Source organism: Coturnix japonica, chromosome 3 (assembly GCF_054131305.1).
Source record: "Coturnix japonica strain WE chromosome 3, WE-NBRP24, whole genome shotgun sequence".
NCBI classification, from domain to species: domain Eukaryota; kingdom Metazoa; phylum Chordata; class Aves; order Galliformes; family Phasianidae; genus Coturnix; species Coturnix japonica.
Genome location: NC_140665.1, coordinates 101,290,448 through 101,303,847, shown reverse-complemented (window position 1 = coordinate 101,303,847; position 13,400 = coordinate 101,290,448). Strand labels below are relative to the sequence as shown.

Sequence of the window (13,400 nt, the reverse complement as noted above, 5' to 3'; positions counted from 1 at the left end):
CCCACCATGCAGACACATCTGGAGATACCAACAGCTCCATGAACAAGGGCTGTCCAAGCCATGTGCTGGGACACCTACTCCCTTTCTCTACATTAAAAAGGCCACCTCATAGAAAAACTTTACACGTTCACTGTTCCCATCAACTCTCTACCTTCCTCCTGCTGTATATATTTAGCTGGTAGGAAAATGCCTTGGGAGGCAGCGGGGGTGGTGAGACCTTGGAAAGGAGCCCTGAGAGAAACCTGGCTGCTCTGTCCCAGCACAGTGGTCACGAGATGCTCCCATCTCTCCCCCAGATAATCCCACTGTGAAGCTGTTTCTCACTAGCTCGTGCTCTGAGTATCATTGTTAGGTCTTTAGCACCTCAGGGCTTGCTGTGCAAGGAGGCTTCCCAAACCTTTGCAATCTTCATCTCCAGCTGGAGTTTTCCAGGACTCCTTCCTATTTCCATTGCCAGGAGATGATCTGGAGCAAATCTTCATTCCCTCGTCCCTCCTTACAGTCCCTTGGACACAGCAAAGGGACTGCCAGCTTAAGATGGGAATGGAAACTTGCTGATGAAAGCAAGACTGGTGCACTTAAGTACCTAAAAGTGTTTTGCCACCTCCACAGCATCATTTAACACTGAGACCAGAGATGAATAACACACAAACAAAACAGAAAAACCCCATTTTCTCCTCACTTATTTGCATCCCTTGGCAAGCCCTGTTCCCAGCTGGAAGCCCTGCTGCCCCAGCCAGGAGCTATTTGCTCAGACCTCTGCAGCTGCAAAGTATGAGCAAGCTTCACAAACATGCGGGCTCCTGTTAGGCAGTAGCAGAGGTTTGATCCTCTTCCCACTGATACCTTCAGGTCCTTGGCTTCCTCTGTTCATTTCTCATGCACACTCTTCTGGCATTTTGGTCTTGGAGGTATTTTGTTCTGTGATGGCAGAGCTCCTTGTTTAGCTGCCAGCAGGCCTCTGTAATGCTCCCTTCAATTTCTGCATGGGTCAATACTTGCTAAGAGCTGTGACACAGAGTCACAGGGCTGGGATTTGATTCAATCTCTCTTGCAGGCATAGATAAGGATTCCACCCCTCCAGCAACGCATCTCCTCCTGGTTTTCCTCTCCTTTGAAGGGAATTCGCCTTTGCTTCATTTCAGGAGGGGTAGAAAGAGGAGAGGGTAGAAAGAGGGACAGAGGCAATGGCCACACATGTGTAGGGCTGGGGTGAAGGTGGGATGAACCCCAACCTGCCCATCTCTGCCCACTGCTGGAGGATGGACCTTCCCCTCAGGAGGTAAAAATGGGATGGGATGAGAAATAGCAAAACGCCCCGGCTTCTTATGGGAGCCATCCCCAAAGGACTATGGAATGGGATGATGGAAATTGCCTCCAAGGAACAGGACTTGCCCAAAGCTGTGGCCAAAAGCAGCTTGAGCCCTGACCAGGGAAGGTACAGCAGGAGCTGGGCAGCTTTCAGCTCATTGCAAAGCCTCCCTTGACCACGAGATGGCATGAAGAACCACCAAAACCCCAAGCAGAATGGTTACTTTCTAAATACATCCCAATTAAATCATCCATACAGCCCCAGGCTGGCTGGTAGGCAGCCATCTCTCAGTCTGTGGTCCCTCAGCAAACCCTCCCGGCACTTTGTCCTTCCTGTCCCAGCTCCTTAGGAGTGACCCCAGTTTCCAGTCCTACCATTCCTCTTCCTATTTCCACTTCCACCCTCAGGGCTCATGTATAAATAAAGCAGAGAGCAAGGAATAGGGTTATGGGGAAAGAATGTGTCCCTGGAGGCCAGCAGTGCACTAAGGGTGCAACACACGTCATTGAGTACATGGCACAGTGCCTGCTGTGATAACCTTTCACAAGAGCAGCACAAACACCCATTTCTGAAGAGTACTGGGACGTTTCCCTTCTTGCAGGGAGGCAGTCAGCCTTTCCCATTACTGCAGGTAGAAGGAGAGAGGCTGCCCAGCAAAGTGGCTGTAGCTCAGTCCCAAAGACCAAGGCTCCTGCTTTCTCCATATGGGCTCTGTTGGATTGTGCCTTCTGTAATGGGGAAGCTGATTGAATCACAAGATGGTTTGGTTTGGAAGGGCCATTAAAGCCTACCCAGACCCAACCCCACAATGGGCAGAGACACCTCCCATAGACCAAAACCATTGCTCCTTGGTTGATGATGGCTCTGCAAAGGAGCTGGTGTGTCTATGGTGACGCACTGGAACAGGTTGCCCAAGGAGGCTGTGGATGCCCCATCCCTGCAGGCATTCAAGGCCAGGCTGGATGTGGCTCTGGGCAGCCTGGGCTGCTGGTTGGTGACCCTGCACACAGCAGGGGGTTGGAACCAGATGGTCATTGTGGTCCTTTTCAACCCAGGCCATTCTACAGTATGATTCTGTGACACAGCTTCTATCCCTTATATCATCTACCCACGCCAAACACAGGACAAGCATGTTAACCTAAGAGTATTCCCAAAAGATGTGTTTTGTGTAATGAGACAGAGATAACTTCAGTGACAGTGATAAGATTCCAGACACTGCTCTCAGCCATTGGAGGTGCTGTGTGAGCCAGGGGTTGAACTCTGCCCATGTCTCAAGAACCCACAGAAAAATGCTTTCCATGCAGATTTTCACAGTGTGAGTCTGAGCCCTGATTGCTCTCCAACTTCTTCTTTTCAGAGGCTTTCCTCCCCCAGGGCCAGCTGGAGGTTTCTATCTGAAGCATGAGATCAGTCCCACATCAGTTCCTCTTATGCAAACCCAACATCTGAGCAGGGGGAAACCACAGGAGGGACAGCCAGCTTTCACTTTCCATCACAAGCCAGGGCAGAGGTGGCAGTCAGGTGTCCCCAAAGTGTAAGCTCAGCAAGCAATAAAGGGAGGAGGTCAGGAGCTGGTGCTCACAGAAAGGGGCTGAGATAGAATCATAGGTTCATAGAATGGTTTGGGTTGGAAGGGACCCTTAAGATCATCCAGTTCCAACCCTCTGCTCTAGGTAGGGTCACCTCCCTCCAGACCAGGTTACATCACAGCCTCATCCAGCCTGGCCTTTGGATGAGAGAAGTTTGGCACTCACTTGAGCGCATTGTAGATGTAGTATGGTCAACTGTTTGCTTGAAGTCAAAGGAAGACGGACATCAGGGAGCAAAGGAACCAAGACAAACCTTCTGTTACAAAACATGGGAAATCATGGGATTATAGAATAATATGGGTTGAAAAGGACCACAATGACCATCTGGTTCCAACCCCCAGCTGTGTGCAGGGTCGCCAACCAGCAGCCCAGGCTGCCCAGAGCCACATCCAGCCTGGCCTTGAATGCCTGCAGGGATGGGGCATCCACAGCCTCCTTGGGCAACCTGTTCCAGTGTGAAAATGCTATTTGAGTTTCATTTTGAGAAGGATTTTGCTTTGCCTTAGGGGCAAGATTTATCTGTACCCCCTTTTCCCAAAGCAAAGTTGGGATGCACTGGGAATAGAGGTCCCAAGTGGCACAAACAATATCCCTGCTTTTAACTTCCCACATCGTGTGTGATCCTACTCTCATCATCTCTCAGCTGAGGATTCACTCAGATGCAGACTCAGTGCCTTCCAGCCACAGTGAAGCTTTTTTGCTTATGTCACCCATTCCTGAGTCACCCGCTTCCTCGTGAGCACACTGAGTCACCAGGGCTTGCACAACCGGAGTTCCCTGTCTGCAAGGAGCTGCTGGGAACAAGGGGGAGGATGCTGTTGCATGGGTCCAGAGTAATAAATAACACCAGAAGGGACTTTCAGCCTCGCAGGGAGCTGTAAAGCAGAAGGGGCTTAGAAGGGGGCCCATCTTTACCTGGGGGGAGATGTTCTGTTGCAAACACATGCAGGGCAGAATGGGAGGAGGATGGACCATCAGCAGAAGATGCTCTAGGAGGGCTGCAGTGCTCCAAAGCTCTTCTGGTTGGCAGCCCTGCACAGGGTGTTGAAACTGGATGATCTCTGCGGTCCTTTTCAACCCAGGCCATTCTATGGTTCTATGTGGGAATGAGGTGAGGGAGAGAACATTAAAAGACCTTCAAAAGAATGTATCACGGTGCTGCTTTGGCAGTCAAATCACAGTGCTTACAAGCTGCCAATTAGGGTGAATTAGGCAAAATGTGGAGGCATGCATCCAACAAGAACCTGCAGCACAGGCTTTGGGTACAAGGAGAAGCACGCTGGTCTCCTATCCCAAACCAAACCAAGGTTTTTGCTTAGAAAAGGCTGTATCCCATACCCTGGTGCAATAATTACTGTGCCTTTACTGTGTTCTTTGACATCTCAGATCCCTTTTTGCAAGGACTCTGAGCACTGTGGGTCATCCTAAGAGATGGTTTCACTTCCCATTCCAGACCCTGAGATCACTAAAGCTTCTCTTTAGAGAATGACCAGGCACTTTTCTTCCCCTTTTCCCCCATCTATTTGTCTGTGTGCATTATGGGAAGGGTTTTACATTCAACTCATTTGGAAGTGTTTCTATTTTCTCTATAAACCTCGAAGTTTTCCTGCTGCCTTTTATACCCCGCCATGTGTTTTTGGCACATTCCCATTTCAATGGCTGCTTTTGGTTTAGAAGGCAGAGCAATGGCAGCCCTTATGTCTGAAAACTGAAGATCTCACTGCTTGGATGCACTGTGAGCAAAGACCTTTGGATCAGTATCTGCCTTTCGATATAATCTTTAACCAGCAAAGAGTAAAACACTTCGCTGTGCTTTTCTCCACGCTTTTCTTTATGCTTTGGGAATGCAAACCATAATCCAAAAGCAAACACATAAAAGTGCATGTGATTGCAGTGCTGTGATTGAGCCACACCGAGTCTCAGTGGGATGCAAGCAGACTGCAGCCGGCAGGGACTTAGGAAAGCACAGCCCTATGGGTAGAGCCGGGGAGGGCTGGAATAGGGCAGCGAGCAGACGCTGTTACGTCGGGGCGGTCCTTCTCTTACCCTCCCCTCTGTTTTTCCTGCCCTCCCCTTCTCCTCCATCTGCAGCCGCAGTGGGGCCGGGCGCGGTGCGGAGCGTTGCAGTGGGGCAGGTAAGGAATGGGGTTCGGTGGGGTTAAGGGGGGTGGGTTCACCCCATTCATCGCTGGGAATGTGAGGGCAGAGCTCTCGTGTCCTTCCATTTCCAGCTGCATTTGGTGCTTTTGGTTTGGGCTGAGGTTGCGGGCGAGCTTTGTTTCAAAGGTAACAGCGGCCCAAAAACAAGCACCGTAACCCGGAGAGGGAGAGGGGAGGGGAGATAAAGCCTTGTTTTCCCTATGGATGGGGAGGAAACCTCCCTTTCCGAGCGCTGGCTGAAAGGAGACCAGCTGGCACCAAGGGGATGGTGTTGGCGGCCGCTGGGGCTGTCCCGTGGTGCTCACCCCCCCCATCCATGGTGCTCACCCCCACCCCAATCCATGGTGCTCACCCCCACCCCAATCCATGGTGCTCACCCCCACCCCAATCCATGGTGCTCACCCCCAGCCCCATCCATGGTGCTCACCCCCAGCCCCATCCATGGTGCTCACCCCCAGCCCCATCCATGGTGCTCACCCCCAGCCCCATCCATGGTGCTCACCCCCAGCCCCATCCATGGTGCTCACCCCCAGCCCCATCCATGGTGCTCACCCCCAGCCCCATCCATGGTGCTCACCCCCAGCCCCATCCATGGTGCTCACCCCCAGCCCCATCCATGGTGCTCACCCCCAGCCCCATCCATGGTGCTCACCCCCAGCCCCATCCATGGTGCTCATCCCCCTCCCCATCCATGGTGCTCATCCCCCTCCCCATCCATGGTGCTCAACACCCAGCCCCATCCATGGTGCTCAACACCCAGCCCCATCCATGGTGCTCAACACCCAGCCCCATCCATGGTGCTCCCCCCCAGCCCCATCCATGGTGCTCCCCCCCAGCCCCATCCATGGTGCTCCCCCCCAGCCCCATCCATGGTGCTCCCCCCCAGCCCCATCCATGGTGCTCACCCCCAGCCCCATCCATGGTGCTCACCCCCAGCCCCATCCATGGTGCTCACCCCCAGCCCCATCCATGGTGCTCACCCCCAGCCCCATCCATGGTGCTCACCCCCAGCCCCATCCATGCTGCTCAACCCCCAGCCCCATCCATGGTGCTCACCCCCAGCCCCATCCATGCTGCTCATCCCCCCCCTTGGTTCTTGGGGCTGGTGGTTTTTAGGGTGAGGAGCCTAGGTAGTGCTTGGGCTGTATAGTTTATAGGAAAAGGAAGAGAGAAATCAGTGTGGCTGCATCTGGGAGCAGCTCTCTACATGAGCATTGCGTCATAGGGTTGCCTATGTTGGAGGGGATTTTTAAAGGCCTTCTGGTGCAGTTCCCCTGCAGTGAACACCCACAGCTCCATCAGGGTTCAGAGCCTGCACCAAACATGAGCACCGTGAACCTTCTTTTTGCTATATTTCTTCAGGCTTTCCTGGCAAGGAATGAGTTTTGGTGCATGCCCCCAGCCAACAAGCCAGGCTGGTTGACCAGCTGGACTTGCTCACTGCTTGCACGCTGCCTTGTGGCTCAGTCATACACAAACACTGGAGCCAGAACAAAGGACAAAGCTCCTTTCTGGGGCCAAGGGCTCCTGCAGGAGGAGGACACATGACTTGGGTGCCCTGGAGGGGTTGGTGATGGGTTAGATGTTATCTCCCATAGACGCTTTGGGATGGGTGTGCATCCCTGCATGCCTAGAGGGCTCTGGGCCTTATGCTGAGTGTGCTTCAGTGCTCTGCCTTATCTCCCAGCCTGAGAGTGGGTCATGTGAGCTGCTCTGCTTATTTTGGTGTGGTTTCTTTTCCTCCTGTGCAGGGAGAGCAGGGAAATGAGTGTTGTGCTGAGCTGGGCTGACAGGGGGACGACCTCTGCGGTGGGGTTTGCAGTGGAAAGCTTTGCTCAGCTGCTGCTGCATAGACAACTGCAATGGGAGGAGGCTGAGCATCTCTGTCTGTGTGTTTATAGGTCTGGCTGTGAGAGGAGGGCACGGAACCTCTGACTTCAGCAGGGATGGAGAGGAGCGATGCCTCCTTGCAGGCAGATCTCACTGCTGCATCTGCTTAGGGTGATATCAGGCTGTATGCACAGACAACCCAAGAGTGGGTTTCTGTAGGTGCTGTGGCTGATGCCAGTTTGGTGTTAGTGCTGCTCTCAGCATCTGAAATGGCTGCACAGCTCCATGGGGTGGAAGGGGGTGAGAATGGTGCATGATAGCACTGCTGGGGAGCTGTTGAACTGTCGTGCTCTTCGGCCTTATCTGCGGGCACAGAGATATGGTGGCAGAGCTTCACGTGACTTCCCCCAGGCGGAAATGCATCCTGGGCTCTTCTATAGATAGATGTGCTGCTGCACGGGGCCCTATTGCTAAATCCATGGGGGCGGGGAGGGAGGAATCACATGAGAGCTGGGCTTTCCCCTTCCATCTTTACCCCAACCCCCTGCATGGAGTCACAGGGTGCTCAGCCTCATCCAGCTGGGAGCACCAACCCCCCCATCCCATATCCCTGCAAGCAAAGCTTGCTGCAGGTTGGGGAGGAGCTGCTTTGCTTGCTGCAGTGACTCTGGAGGTTGCCGTGGGGAGATTTGGCTGCTGCTGGCTGTGAGCCACATTTCGGGGTGTAAGCAAACTGTGCTGCATGAAATGCAAGCGCTGCTCAAAGGGGAAAGTGCCTGGAAAAGAGCGGTGTCTCCTTTCGGTTTGGCTGGTCTGGGTTGTCCGTCACGGTCATATTTGTGAGCACCCTGATGCAAACAGACAGGGATCAGGTGGCTGCTCCTGTCTGTGTTCTGCTCCAGGAAATCCAAGCTTGGCTGCTCTAGGGGTGGAGGAGGGGGGGTATTTATAGCCCTGCAGCAGGGGCCCGTCCTCTGGCATGGGAGAAACCTCTATGTGAGCAAATGTGTTATAGAAGTGATATTTGGGGTGGGAGGACCTTGCTGGCAGCTTGGTCTAATGGCTGGCAACCCTGCCCATGGCAGGGGGGGCTTGAAACTAAATGATCTGTGAGGTCCTTTTCAAGCTGATCGTGTGAGCCATGCAGTGTTGCTGAAGGTATCGAGAGGTTGGGGGGAAGAGTCAATAAATAGTGGGGAAATGAAATAAAGCAAAGAGCTCCTTTATGCAGTTGGCTGCAGCCATCTGGGTTTGCTGCTGGTGGAAAGTAGGGCACTCCTGCTGGGCTTGCTTCTCTGGAAGGGCTGAACTTGGCTGCAAGTGGGTGGAGGCGGCTTGCATGGGGCTGTGTGTGTGTGTCCTTATCTCTTCTTGCAGCTGCAGGGCTGCTTTGGCCTGTTGGGCCAGCAGGGCTTAAACCTGGGCTTGCAAGAGGGAAGAGTGGGGGATAAAGGGCATGGAGTGATGGGACACCACTCTCAGCCATAGGGATGGAGTTCGAGGATGCTGTGTGGGGACAGAGGTTGGGCTCAGTGATCCCTGTGGGTCCCGTCCAACTGGAGGATGTTCCAGTGAGTTTGTGGCTTCTAATACCCACTAAGTTCAATCCCTTGGATCTGCTTCAGAAGGGACTTTCCTGCTGCTGTTAATCCTGCAAGGCTGCAGTGTCTGATCGCTTCTGAGCAGCAGGGAGGGAGTTATTACTGTGCTCCTGTGTCCTTCCTGACCTTTCCTCCCATGTGGTGCTCTGTCGACCAGAGCTCAGGTGGGGACATCTCTCAGCCATACCCAAATCTGGTTGCAGGTGCAGTGTCCCATTCAGCAGCCAAGATGTGGCCGTCCCTGTCCATCCTGTGTGTCCTGGTGGCCTTCGCCAATGCCCGCAGCATTCCTTACTACCCACCCCTCTCCAGTGACCTGGTCAACCACATAAACAAGCTCAACACCACCTGGAAGGTGAGTGCTGGTGTGGGCTTGGTGGGGGTACATTGAGGGACAACCTGGGTTGAGATGTGAGCTGGGAGTCTCATCACGGTGACTGTGTCTCTGTCCAGGCAGGGCACAACTTCCACAACACTGATATGAGCTATGTGAAGAAGCTCTGTGGCACCTTCCTGGGTGGGCCCAAGCTCCCTGAAAGGTGAGTGATGGGAGAGGGTATGGGGAGCCTTGCAGGAGCTGCTGTGGGTACTCCTGGAGTCTCTGTAGGGGTTGGGGAGGGTCTTTTCCATATGGTCTCACTCAAGATGATCTGCTCCATAAGCTTTCCTGGCACTGAGGTCATTACGGCCCTTCATAGAATCCTAGAATGGCCTGGGTTGAAAAGAACCATAATGACCATCTGATTTCAACCCCCCTGCTATATGCAGGGTCACCAACCAGCAGCCCAGGCTGCTCAGAGCCACATCCAGCCTGGCCTTGAATGCCTGCAGGGATGGGGCATCCACAGCCTCCTTGGGTGACCTATTCCATTGCATCACCACCCTGTGTGATGTGGGTGCGTCCTGCCAGCTACTTGAGTGACCATGTAAAGTTGTAATCCTTGAAACTCAAAGCACTGGAGGAGCTGCTGACCCGACCTGAAGACTTCAGAAGTGTTTGTTCTCCTTAAGTAGGCAAATAATAAGAGCACTCCTCCTCCAGGTCACCTTCAGAGGCCGTAACAAGCCTTCTTCTTTCTCCTTTGCAGGGTAGATTTTGCTGCGGATATGGATTTGCCGGATACCTTTGACTCAAGGAAGCAGTGGCCCAACTGTCCCACCATCAGCGAGATCAGAGACCAGGGCTCCTGTGGCTCTTGCTGGGTAAGGACATGATGGTTTCGGATCGTGCTGGTATAGAGTTTGGTTTCTCTTCTCATGGATGGCTCTAATGGCCTTCCCATGTCTTTTGGGTGCTACCCACAGGCTTTTGGTGCTGTGGAAGCCATTTCAGATAGAATCTGTGTTCACACCAATGCCAAGGTGAGCGTGGAGGTGTCGGCGGAGGACTTGCTGTCGTGCTGTGGCTTCGAGTGCGGCATGGGGTGAGCTGTTCCTGGCACTTGTTTGCTTCAAGGGTGGGTGGGAGGAGCAGAGACACAACCCAGAGGTGCCTGATATTGATGCATCTCGTCTTGCCCCATCCCTGATCACCTTATGTAGAGAGGGCAAGCGTATCATGTTAGCTGGCAAAAGGATATTCTACTAACCACAAAGGCTTAGTTTTCAGGCACTAGCCCTTCATCTGTGGCTTTTTGTGTTCTTTGGGAGCAGGGCTGGCAGACAGGTTTATCAAGCAATGGTGGCAGAAGGTGATTAGGGAGATGGCAAGGAGGCTCCAGGCACTGCAGCCTTAGACATAGGTTCTCTTAGCTTCTTGCTGTTAGACTTTAAAGGATTGATGTGCAGAATGCTTCCCTCTATTTGTCCCAGACTGGCTCAGTTCCTCCCTTGGAAGGGAATGGCTTTGGCTCCGAGCAGGCTGGAGCTCATACTGCTGCCTCTTTCTGCAGGTGCAATGGTGGATACCCCTCTGGTGCATGGAGGTACTGGACAGAGAGGGGCCTTGTGTCTGGGGGTCTCTACGACTCCCATGTGGGTAAGTCCTGGTATATTCACTGGTGAAAGCAAAGAGGAGCGTCTCTGCTTGCTTATAGGATCGTGTCCTTGGGGACATGCTGGTCTGCATCCCAGCAGCTGCTCCTTCCTTCAGGGCTGAGCCTTGGGCCCACCTGGTTCTTGCTGTTGGGAATGGGGGCATTGGGGGACAGTCAGTTCATGGCATCTCTGCCCTTACCAGGCTGCCGGCCCTACACCATCCCACCCTGTGAGCACCACGTCAATGGCTCCCGGCCACCCTGCACTGGGGAGGGAGGAGAAACCCCCAGGTGCAGCCGGCACTGCGAACCTGGCTACTCACCTTCCTACAAGGAGGACAAGCACTACGGTAAGGGATGTGGCCTCCAATGCTGCTCAGGAACTCAGACCCTCAGGATGGTTGGTTCTTGGGGCACAGATAAGCCTATCAGATGGAGTTGGTATTAATTGAGATGGAGGAGCTGGTGTTGGTTCTGTACACGAGGTACAGAAGTAGGACTTGGAGTTAAATGGTTCCTTCTGGAAATGGGTTGGAGCCCACTTTCCCTGCTGGGTTGTGTGATGGTCTCCAGAGTAGGAAAAACCATCTTGGCATGAGCTCACTGAGTCACGGTGCAGCTATCCGAAGGTCTGCTGGGCTCTTTTGTGCTGTGCTAATAGTAGGACTTCTTTTACCTTGCTAGGCATCACATCATACGGTGTCCCTCGCAGTGAGAAGGAAATCATGGCTGAGATCTACAAGAATGGCCCAGTGGAAGGAGCCTTTATTGTCTACGAGGACTTCTTGATGTACAAATCTGGTGAGCATCAGCACCAAGGCTTTTCCTGCTGCATCTGTGTGGCTCTTTTGCAAGTCTGAAGGGAGTTCTGAAGTTCACAGTAGAACTGCTGGAGTTACAAGGGACCCTTCAGGGCCATCTGTCCCACTGCCTGCACTGAATAGGGACACCTACAGCTCCATCAGTGCTCAGAGCCCATCCAGCCTGACCTTGGCTGTATGCAGGGATGGGGCACCACCACCTCACTGGGCAACCTGTGTCAGTGCTTCCAAACTCTCCCTTGTTCCATTTTAAGCTTTGGGTTTGAGTGCATTTAACAAAATAACCCCACGTTCTCAGCTGGTCTTTGGGGTTTTGCGTAGAATCCATAGGTGCTGTACAGCAGAAGGCCATTGACGTGTTGCCTTGCAGGGGTGTACCAGCATGTGTCAGGGGAGCAGGTTGGAGGCCACGCCATCCGGATCCTGGGCTGGGGAGTCGACAATGGGACCCCGTACTGGTTGGCTGCCAACTCCTGGAACACCGACTGGGGGGATAACGGTGAGGAGCACGGAGCTGTTGGTGCTGGAGGGTTTCCTTGGGTGTTTGGTATAGAGAGGGAGGTGACTTCTCTTCATGTTATCCTTCCAGGCTTCTTCAAGATCCTTCGTGGAGAGGACCACTGTGGCATTGAGTCCGAGATCGTGGCTGGCGTCCCCAGGACAGAGCAATACTGGACCAGGGTGTAACCATCCTCCCGCATCACTGCTGATGAGTTGATCACACCACACAAATAATCCCCAGTCCCCCGATGCTTTTAACTGATAGCGGGTTGGGCGCAGAGCCCCCTCCCCCCCCACTCTTAAGAGACTATAGTTGAGGTTCCTTTAATTAAAAGCTTTTTATCTTTTTATTTCGTTCTGGTTTTAGTTGTACGGTGGAGCTGGAGGTGGCAGGACCCTTATTGGTGTGAGCTGCTGTCTGCAAGCCCTGGTGGGTCACAGCATGAGGGCATTCCCTGGAGGGCTCTCTGGCCCTATGTGCTGTAGTTTTTGGGTAACTCAGAGCCCTTCCAGTCTAGTTGTATTACTGGGAGGTGGGAAGCATTGTGCTGGGAATAGGAACTTGGTGGGGCAGCAGAGGTAGGACATGCAGGCTGCATCTATGCATGGCTTGTGCACCTGTGGCTGGGCTGGTCCGGCTGTTGGTACCCAATAGGAGCAGGGTGTGCAAGAGTGCCTGTGCCTTGCTGGGTAGGTTAGGGCTTTGTAATGAGAAGAAACTGAAGAACTTGATGTGGGGCTGGCTCTGGCTGGAGCTGCACAGAGCCCTCCTGCCTTTGATAAATCCTTTTGCGCACTGCTCCATTATTTTGACTGCTTTTTAAACCACTCCTTTCTTAACTCTTTTTTTTCCTCCTTCCTGCTGTAGTCTGGGGTTATTGATCATAGGGAAAGGCCTGGCCTGAGCTCCACGAGCCTCTGATCAAATGTCCTGCAGCACTTGGGAGCGTGCTGGAAAGGAAGAGCTGCTTCTATCCAAGGCAGCTCGGTTGTGCTTTGGGTCGTGCCTTGGCAGGGGTGCTGCTTTTAGCAAGTCAGTGTGGTGCTTTGGGACTGCAGATGCTGAATGCTGGGTGCAAACAAGGGGTGTTCCCCAACCCTGCTGCAGGGAGCTGATGCAGATGCCTGCAGGTATCTTGCTAATTTGCACACCACTAAAGCTTTCTTTGAGCCACAGGTGTCAAGGAAGAAATAACCTTATAGGGTTTTTTTTTTTACTTGGGGGGGTGGGAGGTGTAATAAGTGTAGGAGGAATCGTGTGAACTGCCAATGCTAATGTAATGAAAGAGCTTTGTATTCCCTCTTGAAGCACAGAATATGTTGCTGAGCTAATGCCACAGGGCTGACAGTGAGTGAAGCAGCCTCTCCCCTTGTACTGTAAAATAGCCCCGTATCTTTGCTTACTCAAACAGAACTTTGGTGTGTCTGAATGAAACGACTGTGCCAATAAATGATTTCTCCAACACTTTGTGGTCACTTCTGCTTCATGGGCTGAAACAGCATCAAACTGCACATAGTGTAGTGGGGGGTTGAAACTTTATCATTATGGCCCTTTTCAACCCAGGCCCTTCTATGATTCTTCTCATTGCTTTGCTGTCCTGGAAGCCAAG

The 13,400-nt window shown here is 52.9% G+C and overlaps 1 protein-coding gene across 4 annotated transcripts; it reads left to right on the top strand.

Moving 5' to 3' along the window:
* Window positions 1-4,988: 4,988 nt before the first annotated feature.
* CTSB (cathepsin B) lies at window positions 4,989-13,255 on the top strand. 4 transcript variants are annotated; one of them, XM_015859826.2, is made up of 10 exons: window positions 4,989-5,036; window positions 8,696-8,847; window positions 8,946-9,031; window positions 9,581-9,695; window positions 9,798-9,916; window positions 10,385-10,470; window positions 10,672-10,818; window positions 11,153-11,269; window positions 11,660-11,788; window positions 11,879-13,255. In XM_015859826.2, the coding sequence occupies exons 2-10, from the start codon at window positions 8,722-8,724 to the stop codon at window positions 11,974-11,976; spliced, it is 1,023 nt and encodes a 340-aa protein (XP_015715312.2). In that variant the 5' UTR covers window positions 4,989-5,036; window positions 8,696-8,721; the 3' UTR covers window positions 11,977-13,255. The 4 variants fall into 4 exon arrangements, with proteins under 4 accessions (XP_015715312.2, XP_085400404.1, XP_085400403.1 ...); XM_085544278.1 differs by lacking the exon at window positions 4,989-5,036 and adding an exon at window positions 7,496-7,615; XM_085544277.1 differs by lacking the exon at window positions 4,989-5,036 and adding an exon at window positions 7,656-7,763.
* Window positions 13,256-13,400: the final 145 nt, after the last annotated feature.